The following is a 19,920-nucleotide window of genomic DNA, read 5'->3' as shown; positions in this document are numbered from 1 at the left end:
ACTTTAGATTTTGTAATTAAATTTAGATAGTTTATACTCTAACAAGATGAGCTGTAATCTATTGATACAGTTCATATCTCTTAGAGATAAGCTATGCTAATATCTTAATCATAAGAATTAATATTGCAACATAAGAAAAAAAAAGAAAAAAAATCTAATTTGCATGGTGGATTCAAAATTTTTAGATTATTTTTTTGAATTATTTTTTTCATAAATTAATTTATACTTTTAATTTAATTCTTGCAATTCTATTTCTTTTTAATTTTTTTATAATTAATTTTTTTATTTAAAAAAAAAAGATAATCATCCTAAATCTCTGTAGAAATGATCCCTACTCATCCTATCTATATTGTTTGAGTTGGTCTTTTTATGAGAAATTGAAATCTCAATCCCACTAAAAAACTTCATGATAAGTTTTTCATTTTCATACTTGAGGACTATGAAATTTGCTAAAATAATGAGAGATACATTTAGATAACAATCTTATCTAAATTATGCATATTATCATGAGTAATTTTTTTATGTTCTTATATATTCATATGCATCTTTACTATTACTGTATTAGATATTTTTTAAATTGATCGAACTTCATAAAATAATTGAGGAACCTGAGAATAGTTCTCACTTAAGAGATAGTCTTCTATTCTCCTAATTCTGATTTGATAAAAAATGATACTATAAAGAAAAAAAAATCACATATGAGATATGATCGGGTGACATTATGACTGTCATATATATCCTGATTAACTTAATCATGTGATTAAGTCATTATCATGGATGGTGAGTTAATTTAGGATTAGATCCTACTAACTCTTTTGGATTCCTTCTTTAGTATCTTCTAGAAGAAGAAGATGAAGAATATCTTCACTATGGTATCTATTATCATTACAGTAATGATAAGCATTAGAGATAAATTACAAAAATTATCTTACAAATGTGAAGCAATAGTAGGATGCAAAAATTATATCTGCTAATGGTTTATACATGATACAAACTAATTTAATATTGAGTGTTTCAGCTTTAGAATTTTTGATATGTGATACCTCATATAGGTCTCACTTATGCAAAGCATTGTTGGACCTATAAAGCTGAAGTAAGATGACTACATGCTTTTTAGCACTGATAAATAGTCTATTCATGCTAAGGCTATAGGAACTTATTTATGTAACCTTCTAGCAAGGTTTAGAAACTAGTAGACCATTCTTATATGCCTAAATTTATCAAAAATATTATTTCAATTCCTTTGTTATTATAACATGATTTTGAAATTAATGTTAAGAGTAAAAGTTACTCCTTTCTGATAAATTTTATAGCTATGGATTTATGATAATAGTCTTATGTTTCTATCACTCAATGATGTTGTTCTTTATATTGATGAAAATAAGAAATAAATATATGATGGTCACATATCTCTGGCATTGCCAACTTGATCATTTTTGTGAGTCAAAGATAAATAAGTAATATAAAAAAAAAATTATCTATATGATTTTGAGTCATATAAAACTTATAAATCTTATCTCATGGATAAAATGATCAAGATCCTATTTACTGGACATGGGAAAAGATAAGAAAGGTATTAGGTCTTGAACATATGGATATTCGAAGATTAATAATACCTTGATCCAAAGATGGACACTTCATATAAGATATGGTGTGTTCCTTAAAATACTTCACAAATTTTATTATCTCATTCTAGGGATATGCCTAGAAATTGCTGCATATATTTTGAATTAGATACCAATAAAATTGTTACTAGCACTCTATATGAGATATAAAAAAAAAAGAAAAAAAGATAGGTTGCCAGCTTATATGAAAAGAATTGATGTACATAAGTTTTATACTAGATCAGATTTGTATAAGTTTATAGGTTATCCTAAAGAGTAGTATGTGATACTACTCCTACCACCTTTCTGGACAAAAGGTGTTTTGTCAGTAGGTATGCCACCTTTTGAAAAAAAAAAATTAAGAAGAGAACAGTGGGAGGATAATTAAACTTGAGAAGTTTAAGATCTATGGACTATCCTATCATAACATGCGGAGTATCCATAAGTTGATCCTCAACCAGATGTGTCCATTAATGAGATACAACCATGAAACACACATCTCCTCATCGAAGGTCAATCCGAGTGTGTAATGTACCACTCAGATATGATTTGTCATTGAGAATGATAATATACCATACATTATTGAGAATGATATTTTTTGATCTATGTAGAGATAGTCATGAGTAAAGACTCTGCCAGATAGCTTGAAACTATGAATCTAAAATGAACTCCTTGTACATCAATCAAGTATGGACCATGGTTAAAGCACCAATGGGTATGACCCAACAGGTTGCTAATAGGAATATCAATCTGGATTTTTGCTATTGCCACACACCATCTAGAGAGTTTGTCTCCAGTGGGAGGACAAATATATTTATGAATTAAAGCAGGCATTGAGGAGTAGGTACTTCTATTTTTGATGAAATAATCAAAATATTTGATTTTATCAAATATGGATGAACCGTGTATGTTCAAGAAGATAGATGGAAGTCTCACTAACTTTTTGGTTATATATGTGAATAATATACAGCATATTGAGAAGGTAGTCTCGATATTGCGCTCGATCAATGACATGCTTATCATAAAAATTTTCATGGAAAAGACTTGGGTTAAGCATCCAATATACTTGGCATCTATAGTAATAGATGTAAGTAGATACTAGGCTTGTCCCAATTTAGGTACATAGATTTTATATTGAAGGAGTTCAATATAATTGGGTATAAAAGAGTTTACTTACCCATATATTCAATGTACCTTGTCTGATGTGATTTATGCCTTGTGCATAATCATTGATTTCAGACAAAGATCCATGATAAGATCTTTTGAAAACTATGAAAAGTATTCTCAAAGTACTTGAGAAGTACTAGAAGAGCAGTGAATTGGAAAAGTTCTAAACAGCAAATTGTGTTTGACTCAGTTATTTGCTGTTAGTAAAGATTGCTATAGAAAGTCCCCTGATGAAAGGGTTCATCACAGAGTTGGGTGTGGTCTCACTAGGTACCCACACACATCCTATGGTACTTTCACCTCATTCATGATTTGATAATAAAATGAGTTCATATAAAGAATAGTATAATAGACCGTTTCACTAAGCCTTAACACAGCAGCAGTGTGTTCGCTACCTTGATTGCATGGGCATCAAGTACAGGGGCGATTGATTTTAGTGCAAGTGGAAGATTGAAAGAATAGTATCCTACAAGTCAATCGCATGGATAATATGAAGAGACTTTTCTATATTATTTTTCTACTCATTTGTATGATATTAGTTATTTTATTTATGAGGTATTATGTTTTATCATTTGCTGCATCATATTTTTATAATTATGATAAATCTCATAGATTAGGACAATGATTTTAGGATCATGATGAGATCATGCCAGTGAAATCTAAAATTTTGATAGCCTCAATCTAAAATATTTTCAGTCATTAGATCATCGAATCGAAGATTGATAATACTGGTAAGACTGGTATATCCTATGTACTCGATGGAGAGGGTGATTGATTTTACAATTACTTATATGGTGATACTAATACAAAGATGTAGGTGCTCATTAGAAAATAAGTTCACTGAACTGACCTACAGGAAGAACATCTGATGGAGCCTTATAACATGTCGACAGATGGTTCTCCAGTGAGAGTGGTGCAAGTGATCTTCTGATCTGAGATCATCATGGTACCTTGTGCATATGGATCCTTATTTTGGTTTAATTCTCTAGCATACCACTTTGAGATGTGTATGAGATATTCTGAGTATGGTGAAGTGTGCATGGAGGTTATGGTGGTTAATAAAAAATCGATCACTCCTTGTAAGAGAAGAGAATATCCTATATTATCTTATAGGATGATGACTCTGAGAGTCTTTGACCAAAACAGAGATGAATAGTAGAAAAAATTTCTACTGGTTCATCAATTGAGTCATCATCATTAGATTGAAATACATATAGATAGATATTTGGGCTTGATATATTTCCATGTCCATGGGCTGTCTAGGATGTTGTATGATCGAAGGATTGAATTACACGGTAACTCATCACGGAAGGATAATTTTAGTATTTCTATCAAATTTTATATCTTCTGGATAGTTATGACACATTGCTAGATATCAATCTTAACTTGTGAGCTTACAAGAATTAAAGGAGTTTAATTCAAAGATTAATTAGAAGATGTTCTGATTAATTGATACCTTTGGACTAACCTAATTGGATTAGGTTATGATTTTGAGTTCATTGCTGGCTAGATATGGAACTCAATAAATCACAAACAATAGAAATTTGATCTTAGTCTAATCTATATGGATTTATTATAAATTTTATGGCTTAATTGAATTGCTAGCACATAAATTAACCCAAGTTTCTAATTGAGTTTAGTGCAAAGGTGTTTGTGCTAAACCTAAACTTGATGCCTTGACCTAATAAGATTAGGTTCAATCTTTGATTTTCTATTTTGATTAACCCATCCATTTGAAAGTGTTTCATCTGGATTTATCCATCTCCATACCAAACGACACGCAAAGAATAAATACCACACCCCATTTATTTTGGTGTTAAGAGGAGAAGTCCTTCTCATCTACTCCTCTTAATTTTCTTACCATATTCCATACATCCCTTTATTTTTTGCGCCATGAGATGGACCCTTGGGATTTGTGGATGCAGAAGAGAAAGAAGAGTCCTTCTCTGTGAAGAAACTTGAACACCAAAATAAATGGGACGCCCTTTCCTTTTGTGCGTTGATATGGAAGAGTCCTTATTGTTTCGGACTCTTGGTTTCATGCCCTTTCTCCTATCACATGCACCATCAGATGGCATCTTGATTTTTGTACATAGTGGAAGAGTCCTTCTACTTGTAAAACACTTCTTATTCCATACCATACTCCTTGGGTTTCCATGCTAAAAAATTGAATTCACAGTGTGGGGAATGAAAGATACCAAAAGTTGGCGTCCCTTGGAATTGGATAGCGCCTCTTTGTTTCCTATCTAAAGGGGGTGCTACATCAGGTTGCACATCCCTTTTTGGCTGAGTTTAGGCATGAGAATGAGAGGAAAAGACAAGAAAAAGTTTGAAAAAAAGATAAGAAAAAGGGAGAGAGAAAAATAGAAAGGGAGGAGGAAAAAGGAAAGCATATGATACTTGTCCTAAAATTAGATTGTTCAAATGTTGAACATCTAATCTAATTTTGTGTGGTGTGTTAGTTCCTATAGTGGTCCTAGTAGAGATTAAGAAGGCATACAAGCTGTGGTGCAATCCATTCTTGTAAAGAATGTTGGGCAGTGGTCTTGCAAAGAAGGCTGCAGCACTGTGTCGAATTGAGAAGGGCTTTGATCAGTCCTGTGTGGATCACTATTGAAGGGCTTTTACTTTGGAGTCTTGTGAAGATCTCATGATTACCAGATCCTCATCTTCATATTGGTATATAGCTTCTGATCTCTTCTTATTATACATGCTTATGTTGTTTGATTCTAATCATCAAGGTGTTTCTAAGGTTTTATGTTTCGATAATTTTGTTTAATTGTTAAACTTTATTTTCAATAGTTAAATGTATGAAAAAATTTAAAAAATTATATTCTGCTACGTTATCAAAATCCAACAGCATACTTACTAAGGATACTGAGTAGATATCAATCTGATGTAAGAGAAAATCACTGAAAGGTCGTAAAGATGATCTTTGAGTATTTGAGAAATACTAAGGATCAGTGGCTTGTTTATTCTAAAACTGACTTGAAACTAGTGGGGTTCACCAACTCTAGCTTTCAGTCAGATCATGACAATAGTAAGAGTATGTCGGGATATATTTTTATCCTGAATGATGAAGTAATTTACTGAAAAAATTTCAAGCAGCACATCGTGCCTGACTCTATTTGTGAGGTAGAGTATATCGTGGCATCTGATGCTGCGAAGGAAGCTGTGTAGCTACGAAAGTTCATTGACGAGTTCAGAGTGGCACCCTCGACTGATAGCCCTATCCTGTTATACTGTGATAGTACTGGAGTCATTACTCAAGTTAAAAAGTCGAAGTCCCGTCAACACATCAAGCATATTCTGCACTGCTACCATCTTATCTGGAAGATCGTGGATCAAGGTGATGTCAGCCTTCAAAAGATCGATGGAAAAGAGAATCTGATCGATCTATTTACTAAAGCTCTCAAAATTAAAGAGTTCGATGATCATAAGTCGAAGATGGATATACGATATTGTATCGATTAGCTTTAGTCTAAGTGAAAGTTGTTGAAAATTATATTCTAAAACCAATCATCAACCTATTGATGATTATGCTTATATTTATAAATTATATATAAATTATTATTAATAAAAATTATTTGGCTTTTTCATCATATTTTGTTCATCTTATTTGAACTCCTGTGTTGTGATGAAGTCTTTAGGACTATATTTAATTGATAAAGAAGTATTTATCATTTAGTCCTTAAAATATATTTATGACCAAATGATATGCTATTAATAAGACGATAGCAATATCAAGTACAGATCGTTGTGTGCCATATAGGTTGGTTGTCCTTTTAATCAAGGAGTGTAGAGACATTGGTATAGTATGCAGATGAAATGTAGGAGTACATTCATACCGAACATGATCAATTGCGGAGTACTCTACTATTAAGAGTAGCTTACGAAGGGTATGGATATTAATGTTTCTCCGATTTGAGATCACTACGGTGACTTATAAGCAACTCACTATACTTTAGTGCCGGACTATCTGAATTTCTAATTCAGTAACGAAAGATTTTTGGATGCAGTCAAGTACTTATCAAGTCAGTGTGTGAGTCAAGATGGGATTGACTTGTCTGAATAAGTAGAAGTTAATGCATCAGTGTATTTTAATTTAGTAAAATTTTGATCAGGATAATCTATATGATAGATTTGAAAGGTTGAAATATAATGTGATCGATTATTTTAGGATTGATAGTTAAACCCTAGATCACCTTGAGTATTAGGATCAAAGGGATGAATTACACAGTAACCATATGCCAATAGGTTCTACAATGTTGCTTTGTAATTTTTTGACCTATCCGGATATCAGATCTCATTGCTAGATGGTTATATCGATTAGTATAGAAAGTTGTTTCTATGCTACCGGCTTAGGTTCGAACCTATGAGATCACACACATTAGAAGATTCGGTCTTATTGGATGGCTGAGGATTCCCATTGGATTGGGACTCTAGTGTAGAGTCCCACTGGGTTGGAACTTTGGAGAGTCCCACTGGACTGGGACTCTACTATTAATTGATGATTTATTAGCAATTAGATTACTAATTTGCTTAATTTGATTGAGCAAAGAGGTTCGAATCAAGTTTAATTGAATTGGATTCAGTTTGACTTGGATTGGGTTCAATTAGATCCAGCCTAATTGCAAGGGAAACATATTTCTGATTTGATCAAGACTTGAGTTCAGTTAATTCCTAATTGAGTTAGAAATTTATTGAGGTGATTGTGTTCCTAGTTAGATTAGGTTTCTTCCTCTCATTTGGTTCAAACTAGATCTAATTTGATTTGGAATCAAATTGAAAACGAAGAGTCCTAGCCAACTGGGACTCTCTTCCTTGCACAAGCCCTAATTCCACACCATCTCTTTAATGCAAAATTAGATTTTGCATGAAAACTTTAGATGTGAGAAAGGAGGGCATATAGAGGGGTGGGCGGCACTCTTGATGAGTCATAGATCTTATCTCTTTCCTGATTTGAATTTGATCCAAATCAAAGATAAGGAGATAAGAAGGAAAGAGATCAGTTTTATTTGGAAAGTTGGGTGGCACCAAATATTTTTTTTCCTTTGTGCATTGAGGTGTTAGTTGGTGTGAAAAAGATTTGATTTTCTTTCTCATACCACCACACAAATTAACAAAAAATGGGATGCCCCATATGGTGGTTGGCGTGAAGATGTTTGGCGACTCCTCCTAACCCTAAACCCTAACACCTAGCTATAAAAAGGAGGTCCAATAGTTGGATGCCCCATATGAGTTATAGTTGAAATTTGGTTTCTTCTCCATAGCTCTCTCATTTCTTCCCTTCCTCTGTTAACTCTTCTTCCTCTCTAGAGCATCTAAGAGATCAAAAGAAGAAGATAAAGATCAGCCTTCAAAGATTCTTACGAGCTAGTACTCCCAAGGAGCCTGATCAGTATCCGTTCTTCGTGTGGATGATCTGTGGAGGCCGGATATCTTTGTGCAGCTGCGAGCAACCTAAAAGAACACCTATCCACATAATACACTTATGGAGATTAGCAACCTACACTTCGATAAAGAGTTCTAAACTTGTTAGATCGAGTTTGATTAGATCTAAGGGTTAGATCTAATCTAGAGCATCGATATGATCGATGCAGATTTTTATTTTTTTATATCTTAATCTCATATTTAATCATATCATAAATTTTGGTATGGTAGTTTAGATTAGATCTTGTACATGTAATATAGGTTAAATTGTTTAATCTATCAAGATCTGCTGCAAAATTTTAAAATTGTATGCATAGAACTATCAATATTTTCTTCATCTTGTGCCACTCTAGTTCAGCTTCAGTCTTAGTTTTCTATCAAAAGCCACTCCAGTAATCTTTACTCCTCCCAAATGATTAATGCTGCAAAGTGAGAAGTGACCATAAAAAAATGGCCAGTCATCTTCATAGTGGTTTTATGCATCAGCAGTGGCATCCAAGTTGGAATTTGTTGAGTTGAATCTTGGACTCATAAATTGGATTCCTTAATGACTGAAATGCTATTTTACGATATCAAAAATATTGTAACATATCATTCTGGTCTAGAAACATGAGAGATAAGGACATAGCTAACACTAAATAGCAAACATTTCTATTCATTACATACTTTACAATTTACAAAGAAACCCAAAAATTTAATCGACAAACTTTTAGACCCTAAAAGTTTAAAAACTTTCCACTTCTCTCTCTCCTAGTTACTTTATCTATAATGGCATACACTTTAGTGAAGAATCATCTAAAAATGATGATCTATTCGATGCAAGGGTTAAAAAAATATTTAAAGATTTTTCAAGGGATCCGAACATTGCCTCCAACAATCAAGTGAATGAAAATAAGGGTAAAAAATCAAGAGTTGATGCAAATAAAAATCTAGATGAAGCCATGCTGATGGATTGTATACCCCATCACCTTCAAATGATGATACCCCTAAGCCTTGAGGGATGTTAAATTTGATGCAAGCACCATGGATGATCCTAAGTTATCTGTAGGACTATTATTTAGAGATATATACCAGTTTAGAGAAGCTTTAAAAAATTATACTATCAAAGATGGAAGGGATATAGTGTTCATAAAAAATGAGAAGAATAGAGTAATAGTTGAGTAGAAAAATAGTTGTGGGTGGAGGATGCATGCATCAAATGTTACTAAAGAGGTCTCTTTTCAAATTAAGACTTTGAATCCTGTTCATAAATATGGGGGAAGTTTTATGAATAAACAAGTCACTGCAAGATGGTTGAGTAAAAAATATATGGAGAATTTGAGGTCCGATTTTGATTGAAAAGTCAAAGCCTTTAAGGATCAGGTTAGATGCAAATATCATGTGGATGTGAACTTGCATATGATCTATAGAGCAAAAAAGCAAGCAATAGAAGATGTACATGAAGACAACAAGGAGCAACACAATAGAGTTTGGGACTATGCCGAGACCTTAAAGAAGCATAATCCCAATAGCTGGATAAAGATTGTTTTTGAGAGGCCTAATAGAGCATTGCATCCTAGATTTTAAAGAATGTTTATATATTTGCAAGCTCAAAAGCAAGATTTTCTAGCTGGCTATAGATCATTTATCAGTATTGATGGTTGTTTCATAAAAATGAATTTAGTGGATAGTTTTTTAGTGCTGTTGGTAAGGATGGAAGCAATAATTTCTATCCTCTTGCATTTGCAATTGTTGAGGGTAAAACTAGAAGCTCGTGGGAGTTCTTTTTGACTTGCTTAATTGAGTACATCAGTCCAGTGGAAGATAATGGATGGGTTTTCATGTCTGATAGACAAAAGATAATTTTTTTTGAGCATTTACTATAACATACATTAATGTCTAAATAGTTTTTTTATTGTATTATAGGGTTTGACTGAGGTATTTGATAGTGTGGTCCCGGCAGCAGAGCAGTTAATCTGCATTCAACATTTGTATACCAATTTTCGAGATCGAGGATATAAGGGGAAAGCCTTAAAAGATAATCTATGGATGGCAACATTTGCATATACAAAATATGACTTCAACATTGCTACGGAGAAGCTCAAGCTGAAGTCAAAATCAACTTATGAATATGTGGCCTTCATTAGTAAGGACACATGGGCAAGGCATACATTCAACCCAAGATGCAAGGTAGATCTAATAGTAAATAACCTATGTGAGTCGTTTAACTTCTATATTATAGATGCTATGGATAAGCTAATTTTAACCATGGTAGAGTGGATGGATAAGAACAACACTTATGTAGAGATTTCAATTGAAAAGAGATGGCAGTTTAAGTATTGAGTGGGACATAACACCAAGTGCTCAAAGGCAGCTTGAAGAAGAAAAAGCAACATCCAATAATTGTAAGCTCACTTATGCTGGAAATATAGTATATCAGGTTAGTTGTTCGAATAGGGCATTTTGTGTTGTCTTAAATAGATGGACTTGTGGATGTAACAAATGAGGACTCACAGACATTCTATGTAAACATGACATTGCTACTATATATGCATCAAAGCATATGCCAGAGCTGTATGTAAGTATTATTACAAGAAAGAGACTATGTACAGGCCTATGAGTCTATGATTTACCCTGTTCCTAGTGAGGAACAGTGGATAAAGACAAGTTTTGAGCCTCTTGATCCACCAACAGTTAAGAAGCAATGTGGAAGACCAAAGAAAAATAGAAAAAGAGGTGCAGATGAGCCTAGAAAGCAATTTGGGGTCAGAGTTAGGTTTCATTCCGTTAGATGTTCAAATTACTTACAATGTGGGCATAATTACAAAATATGTAAAATACCACGAAGGCCGGATCTGAAAATCAAAAAAATAAGAGAAAAGACATGGATGGAGAGGTAAGATCTACCATTATCAAGTTTTGAGTTATGATATGAGTTATTTATACAGAAATATAATGTGCAGGTTCAAGGTGAAGTTAATACAAGTTGTGGCCCCACATATGTTAAGAACATCACTGGATTTAGTCTTATGTACAAGGTCAACAATGTAGCTTTTGATTCATGTTGTATAGTTATTTATACAAAAACTAACAATGTATGTCACTTTTTCTAAGATCCTAGGAGAAAGAGGAGATCGAAATTTGTAACTCAACTCAAGTGCCAATGCTGTCGGTCAAGGGATCATTTCAAGCCAAGGAAGCAGTCTCCCAACTCAAGAAAGCCATCAACCTGATCATAAATGAAATTGAATTTGTGAAGGGGAGAACTAAGAGAATTTTCAATGTTTATTGAATAAATAAATCAGCTCTATGTTTTATAGATGTATTATGACATAGTGATACATTTTTAAACTGGATTTTAGGTTTTGTATATTTTTCAGTTTTGTTGAATGTGAAAGTAGATTTATATGTTCTATATATTGTCTAGTTTGTTGAAAGTAAAGTTAGGATTTTTGTTGAATGTAACTGAATTTTGACTGATGATTAATAGTAAATTTATCTCTTTGATTAATGTCTGTCAAATTGGTTGTCGTTTCGATAATGTGAATGATATTGAAACAAAGAATAAGTACTAGGCTGCTGATTGCTATAAAATTATTTACAGTGACTTTACATATATCTCAATAGGAAAAAAAATAGCAGGTTTCAGAGAGAGCTGAATGTGTTCAATCAAATATGTCCTTGCATCCTTGCAGGATTCAGAGAGAGGCTGCTGATTGCTAAGAAATTATGTCCTTGCATGTGTTGCTTGTATGTGTTCTATTTTTTAGTTTAGAGTATGGCAGATACAACAATTGCTGATACAATGATGTTTTTTGACTATTTATTCACATCGTAGAACCTAACAGCAGGTTTCAGGAGCATTAAAATCTATCATATTGTAGAACCTGACAGCAGGCTTTCGTAAATCTGTAAACCTGTAAATCTTATATTATCTTTAAACAATCTTGTGCCATTTAAAACATCATTATGCCGGTAGAGATACATTGATAGATAATGCCAAATACAATCTTGTTTTAGATTACAAATCTTTACATGAAGACAAATATACCATCATGGCAAGGATGTTTGACAAAATGGTACATTAAGCCTATAGGCTAAGAAAATCAGCAAATACAAGATTAAAAAAACCAAACACACCAAACATATCATATCTCTTCCGATTTTCCCAAATATTAATTTGTCTTTTTAGATTAGCCACCTGCTTTTCAAGATTAGATATCTTAGATTTCAAACTTTCCTTCTTCGCCTGCAAGACCTGCTTATCAGCCTCCAACCTGTCAATCCTTTTCTGCAATTTATGGATAATCTTGAATGAGTGTCCGTCCCACTCCAGATCTAACCATTGAAAATAGTTACAACCTCCACCAATCTGAGAAAGAAAATAACCACGGCTGCAATACGAATTCGTAGATGTCCACAATCTTCAAATCAAGTGAAACAAAAAAAAAATCAAATTTCTTACCTCATAATTAGGGCATGCCTAAAATCTCCTTTTCGGATTCGTAGATGTCCACGATGTTTTCATCACAATGCAAGACGGCAACGACACATCTTTGGGGTTGCACTAATGGCGGATGGTTCTCCTTCCCACATGCTCAATGAGGACGAACTCATCTCTAGTTCGTCTGAAACCTAGGCAGAGAGAGGGATAGAGACAGCAGGGAGCAGGAAGAGGAATAGAGACAGCAGGGAGAGAGATAGAGATGAAAAAATATCTATTAATGGTGGAAAGTTTGGCACCAAATTAGGAGAGGGTCAAGTCAGACCGATAAAACCGACCACGTAACCATGTGCGATAAAAATAGTACCACGTAATCACTGATAGGAGCCTCAGACCCAATTTGGATCGTCAGAAGGGCAAATTGCAATGTTCTATTAAATGCAGGGTTGACATTGCTTAAATTTTAAGTGTAGAAAGGTATCCGCAAAATTAGTAAAAATATGGAGGGTATTTATTAATTATCCAAAAAAAAAAATTGTCCACAAACAACCCAGCTTTGACTCAAAATTAAATAAAAAGTTTTTGAGTTCTATCAACTTAATTACTAAACAAGTTAGGCTATAGGTCTGGCTTGCTTGAGCTTAGCTCGTTACAATTCCAACCAGAGCCATGACATAAAAAGATGGGGGGAGACGTGAGTAGAGGGACCTAAAGCCAGAGAAGTAGAGAGATGAAGGAACTTCACACTGTTCTTGCCGTGCCGTTGCTGGAGAGAAATAAGGCTACAAAGTAATGAGCTCCAAGAATCCCAATTCACATGCATCCCATTGCTTCATGGCAGGAAAAGTAAAACAAGATCCAAGAGGGGATGATCTCCATAAAACAATATCATGGTCCCCATGGCCATGGGGTGGCCTCACCATCCTCCCACCAAAAACCCATCCCAAAAAGAAAGACGGACTCCATGTTACCCACCCGTGAGGTTATCAGATTACTTATATTATAATGGATCAATAACAAGAATAAAATTAACAAAATCTCCCGTCCAAGAGCGGAAAACCTCTTGCCGACCTTCTCTCCCAGTCCACTATCTCACCGCCTTTGCCCTCCCATCTTGTCCGAGGCCATTAAAGCCAGCTTAACTGACACCATACCTCACATGAAGCCGCCTCTCCCCTTCCCTTCCCTCTCCCTCTCTCTCTCTCTCTCTCTCTCTCTCTCTCACCTCGCAACCATACATCCCCCTCAGAAGACATGAGGCCCCACCCTACCAACAGCCCCTTGTCTTTTAATGTGACCCAAGTACTTACCCCTATCATTTATCAGACGGCTGTCGGCAGTGAGACGAATGAGTCTTTCTAATCCCCCTCTCATCTCCTCACTGTGACATACAAAAACAAGATGGTAATGCTCAATGGCTTGATCCACCTAATTATTTCAATCAATTACAGATTGAGCTAAATAATCTGTTGGATAAAATGATCAAAATGAATCTTTCTAATCCCCCTCTGATCTCCCCACTGTGACATACAAAAACAAGATGGCAACGTTCAATTGTTTGATCCATCTAATTATTTCAATCAATTACAGATTGAGCTAAATAATCTGTTGGATAAAATGATCAAATTCGGATCTACATTTTTACTTATTTAATAAATAAATTGGATTTTGGTGGTATGCTGTCCAATCCATATCTTATTCCCCTACACAAAGATCCATAGCATATATTATTGGTTAAAGAAGGAACAAGAGATAAGGATGGTTCCTCTCACTTTTTCTTGTACATCTCTGACACACAAGCAGTCTCACTATCTAATTAAATTAAGAATCTGAACAATATAAAACAGTGGACAAGAGCAATGTTGATATTACTTCAAATTTTTTTTAATCTCTGGAGTGGGTTGCGTCCCTGCATCAAGGGTAAGAGCGCCCCATGTGACTCCTCGAGTAATTTTTTTAGGCATGATACACAAATTGTGCCCCACCGTATCATAGGTACCCAAATATTATATGCTTTCTTAGGCTAGAGCGCTGGAGCATAAGATCCTAAGCCTATTTCATGCACAATTCCGGACGTTTCCGTGTCTGCTTCATCTATTGCCCGCTACGCGCTCCACTCCACTAGAAGGATAAATGGAGAGAAAGTAACGAAGGAAATTAATGTGGCTTGCCTCTGGGCTGCTTGGACCTGAACTCTTTTGTACTTTTTTGTGTTTTTTTCTCTAGTTTTTGAAAGGAGGGGGGGGGACGAATAAAAAAGTTCATTTTCGTGGTCTGAGAAAGAAAGAAAAAGATATTAATATCATGGCATGGGGGTGGGGTAATCATTTCTGCATCCCAAGCTGAGCATCTCCATCAAGAGAGAAGGGGAAGTGGTCACTTGCCCTTCTTCCCACTGCCCATATATATGCTGTCTTGTTCATGATAGGAAAAGGGGGGAAAGAAGTGGCACTTGGCCTTGTCATAGATTCTGGGGAACATGAAGATGGGGTTCTTGAGATTAAATTATAGGATGCTTCTGATTTCTTGAGAGATGGGCTCTGGGAAAGTAGCCAACAGAGGTGCAGGGCATGTCTTTGGCTCCTACATTTCCCTTCCTGGAAAGCCAGAAGTGGAAGCAAGTGTTAGCAGGAGAAGAGAATAAGCCTCTCCTACTTATCTTCTGTTTTGTATGTTTTTGTATTTGTCCATGTCCTTGTGCTTGGGTTTCTCTTGCTGGAAATTTAGATAGATTGATAGATAGATAGATGTTAGATCCTCTTCATTGCTGGAGAGATGGAGTCTGGAAATGGGTTCTTGTCCATCGACGAGCACCGCATAGATGCCAAGTGGTTTATCGATCCCAAGCTGCTCTTCGTTGGCCCCCGGATCGGGGAAGGTGCTCATGCGAAGGTCTACGAGGGAAAGTAGGTGTCTTCCCTTGCGTCGATCTCGATTTCGCAATCTATGTAATATAATTCAGTTGTTTACTTCTGTTTGCTGCGTCTTTTGGCATTGGATAGGTATAAGAATCAGAATGTTGCTGTCAAGATTGTGCATAGAGGTGACACTCCTGAGGAGGCCGCGAAGAGAGAGGCAAGATTTATGAGGGAGGTGGCCATGCTTTCTCGGGTCCAACACAAGAACCTGGTCCAGGTGATATTGATATTTGCATTCCTTTGTTTTTGATTCTGCCAATTTTGTGATATTTAATTTCATAATTCGTTCATTTTGTTTGCATTTCATGTCCTGTTGTGTGCAGTTCATTGGGGCATGTAAGGAGCCTGTGATGGTGGTGGTCACTGAGCTTCTGCTGGGGGGGTCGCTGCGCAAATACATGCTGAACATGAGGCCACGGAGCTTAGAGCCTCGTGTTGCTGTAGGGTTTGCACTGGACATTGCTCGGGCTATGGAATGCTTGCATTCACATGGGATCATTCATCGTGATCTGAAGCCTGGTATATAGTCTATGTGGTTGAACTTAAGCTTTTGTCATCTATGCTTTGCATTGGAAGCGACCTGCTTTTTCAATATGATACTAGATATCGTAAACCTTCATTGGTGTGTGAACATTCATTGCACAACACAATCAACTGCATAGAAATGACATGTTTAGGTAATGGGTTATATAGGGTTAGATTTTATAGATAAATCAAGTTATCTTTCATTTTGCAAAATCTATGGAGAAGTACTCATAGAAACACACACCAATGATCGTGTTAGCAACAATTATCCCCAGGTTTTCCCTCTTTAAAGTAAATATGAATCAAAGTTTCAAGTGCCAGCATATGTTTGCTGGCACATACCGTGCTGGGCCAGGACTGGCATTCGGCATGGGGCAGAGTACATATTTGTTCCTTTGTAAAAGTTTTATATTAAATAAGGATATTCAATCTTTTTTTCTTGTTCAATTTTATCTTATCACAGCACTGCACTTACTATGCTGGGCTAGTGGACATCACCACCCACCATCTTTCAAATTCTTGAGATGACTACATAGTATTTTCTAGATTGAGATTGAGAGAGAGAGATTACTCATAGCAATTAAATCTGAGCACTGCCCAACAGTTGTGAGTGTCGGAAATGAGAAAGTCTGAAATGAGGTGTTCTTTGGGGTTGAAACATGATATTAAGAGCACATGATACATGATTTCAACTGCTTACTACGGCTATCAGATTGATTTTTTGGTATATTGATATTGATCAACAAGGTATATTAGGGGGATCTTCAGGTGTTGGGTAGAAATAGTGGAGGAAATCTAAATCACATAAATTCTAGGAACATTTGCACCCTTTTTTCTTGGCTAGGGCAGGGGTTTCAGAGGTGAACAAATATCAAAGACGCAGGAGCTTGTGAGATGAATGCATGTGTCAGGTAATGTTGAGGGATTTATTAAATTATTTTTCCTAAACTTGTGATTTGGGGAAAAAGCTTCACTTGGAATACGATTTCTATTTATAAGGACTGTATGGACCCTTTGATTTGGAATAATTACTTACTGTACTTTGAGCAGATTAGATGTGCTTTTGAATGTACGATCACACATTTATTCGTTCATGGGTATGTACATGAATGTCTGTGTTTGTAATTAAAGGGCTTTAACATGTTTTTACACGTAGGATTTAGAAGATTAAAGGTTTCTATATTGAAATGAAAATTATGTTGTATCTTAAAATGGACCGTCTTTCTCTATGACTCATTGCTTCCTTTTGAGCTTGAACAAATAGTGTTTCTATTGTTTACCTTGGACTAACATTGCAGATTTTGGTCTAAATTTTCTGAAATAGGAGTCCCAGTATTACCATAAATTTTATAATTTTTGCCTTTTGACCCTTTTCTTTGCTATTTTCAAATTATTTGGCATGATAGCAACTAAAGGAATTTTGGAATCTAGACAGCTCAAGGATTTAGATTTTGTTTCAGGCAGATATGATTGTGAATTGCCTAAATCAAGGTTTGTTGTTTCGATATCGGACCTTGTATTGGTACCTTATTGTTACTATATCGATACTTTTGGCACAAGGGTGGTTTGGTCTTCCGAGTATTGATATGCACTCTTATACTACATACTAGTTCAATATCAAGATGGTTTGTATGCACCGGTACCAATCAATACAGTAAATCATGGTCTAGATTGGAGGTGCAAATAAGTTGTGCCACTCATGAGCTACTTGAGTTCGACTCGAGTTCAAGCTTAACTTGACTCAGTTATTATTGAGCTCGAGTCAAGCTTAAATAGTTTTTTTGAATTGAGCTCGAGTAGTAGGATATTCGGCTTGAAAGCTCGCGAGCTTGTTCGAGTTTCTATATATTTTTAATAATATTATTTTATTTATAATAAATATATATTAATATATATATTATTAATAGATTAAGATTCGATTTCGAGCTCAAATATGTCTCAGTTAATGTTTGAGTTAATCTCGAGTTTTGCCTATTTTTTATTGAGCCAAGCTTGAGCTCGGGATGTTAAGACTCAATTGATCTCGGGTTGAGTTTCGAGCTTGAGTATTTTGAATCGAGTTCAGCTTGAGCTTCCAGCTATTCGACTCGGCTTGGCTCAATTGCACCCTGAGTCTAGATTACATGTTTCTGGATGGTACTAATTTTGTCCAAAATGTACAAACTTGCTACAATTGCTAAAGGTTTTAATTATACGATATTAGTATTGCTTAGGCATTATAATCTTTGCTAGCAATATCCATTTGCTATCTGAATAACAATATATGACATTTGTGTATATACTAGACTTTTTCATGTCCAAAGCGTATGATAAGTCTAATATTTGTGGAGACTGGGGGAGGTTTTGATCTTTTGGTCTCTATCTGTGCAAATATACACTATAACTCTTTAGCAGTTGGCTAAAAAGGAATGAATGGGTACCATGCAAAATCCCCTCCATGCATAACCCCACCCTTGAAATGGTGAAAATCATCTCCTCTTGGTGACTGGATTTCTGCAAGGTTGTACACAACTTCCTTGTGATATAACCCCACCAAGATTTTGTTCACCATGCCAAGAAGCTCAATAACCCTCTTTTTAATTTTCTTTTAATAATCCTTGGTATGTGTTCCTTTTTGCTTGGGACACAACTATTTACTTGTTTGATTTAAGCAGTCAAATTACAAAGGACATTTCCTTACATGTAAAAGCAAATGTGTAGTGGGACTATCATACTTATGTTATGCGATCCCATATAACAATGTACCAAGAAACTTCATGACTTGAAGATCTTCAGCTCATGCATATATATTTCCTTTCAGCTGATAAATAAATCTAATTACTTAATTTACAGTAAATATTATGAAGTACTGTTTGTATGGACATAACGCTATGCTTTTACAAAGCAAATGGGATGGAAATGATGGAAATATCATTAAAAATCAAGTAAACTGGAATTATATGTGAGAAGGAAGATCTAATTACTAGAAAAAGGAATTAATCTGTAAGTTGCTTGGGGGTGAAAAAATAATGAAGGCTAAACCCTGAGTAGTTTGATCTGGGATCAATAACCAAGAACAAAAGTAATTGGAGACTGAATTTGATGAATATAAATGTAACATGCAGCTTCTCATTAATAAGGATGGCTTCCCTCTTTTATATTTCCATGGCATATTAGCAATTATTAGGTTATGGGGAGGTTCGAGGATAACTAGGTATGCTCGAGAACTTGAGATTGTACTTGCATTTTTTCCCCATATCTGAATGAATATGCATGTGATAGACAAAAATAATTTGTTGAATGTGATCATTAGAGTAATTACAATGGGACGTTAGAAAATGAAACTAGGGGTCTTCATTTGTCATTTGTTAGTTCTCTTGTTCGGATGAGTGTGCTATTGAAAGCCACAAAAATTTTAGCTTCTCTTTATTCTCTTTAGACAAATTAGTGTACAATGTTGCTCTTGGATTTGTTCTTAAGGTTGACCTAAACTATTATTTTTGCCAATAGTTGATCTTTAGCAAAGATGAAGTATGTGAGAGAACATATGACCCTGACAAAATCAATCTGATCTGAAAAAATGGATCCCTAATTTTCCCCGAAGGGTCTAGATAGTTATATTCTTAATGAATCAAGGAAGAAAGAAATGGAACAACTGGTAATTTAAGGTCTGTAAAATTTTAGATTTTACTACGTATATGATGTTCAAAAATCATATTAGGATACTTGCAAGCTTTGTTAATTTAGATTCTCATTGCTTTGCTGTGAATATTCATGCTCTAGGCTAATTATAAAATCAGTTATCATTGGCGTGGTGTATGTAGGTTAACTATGACATGGATTTGCCCATGGTCTATGAAATATATTAGAT

The 19,920-nt window shown here is 35.0% G+C and overlaps 1 protein-coding gene and 1 long non-coding RNA gene across 2 annotated transcripts in view; one reads left to right on the top strand and one right to left on the bottom strand.

The window, feature by feature from the left end:
* Positions 1-12,150: 12,150 nt before the first annotated feature.
* On the bottom strand, positions 12,151-13,768 carry LOC105051255 (uncharacterized). The gene is made up of 2 exons (XR_833189.4): positions 12,649-13,768; positions 12,151-12,555 (listed from the first exon to the last, which is right to left on the bottom strand). It is a non-coding gene; the product is annotated as an uncharacterized lncRNA (long non-coding RNA).
* A 757-nt stretch (positions 13,769-14,525) lies between these two features.
* LOC105051254 (serine/threonine-protein kinase STY13) overlaps positions 14,526-19,920 on the top strand; it is a 34,446-nt gene continuing 29,051 nt past the window's right edge. Inside the window, exons 1-3 of the mRNA XM_010931603.4 lie at positions 14,526-15,533; positions 15,630-15,762; positions 15,869-16,064. Of these exons, the coding sequence (XP_010929905.1) occupies positions 15,403-15,533; positions 15,630-15,762; positions 15,869-16,064 (460 nt within the window). The 5' untranslated portion in view covers positions 14,526-15,402. The remainder of the gene's footprint in view (positions 15,534-15,629; positions 15,763-15,868; positions 16,065-19,920) is intronic.

The sequence above is a fragment of the Elaeis guineensis genome, chromosome 9 (genome assembly GCF_000442705.2).
Source record: "Elaeis guineensis isolate ETL-2024a chromosome 9, EG11, whole genome shotgun sequence".
Taxonomy (NCBI): domain Eukaryota; kingdom Viridiplantae; phylum Streptophyta; class Magnoliopsida; order Arecales; family Arecaceae; genus Elaeis; species Elaeis guineensis.
Note: the sequence above shows the minus strand (reverse complement) of the source record. Positions and strands in the feature narration are given on the sequence as shown.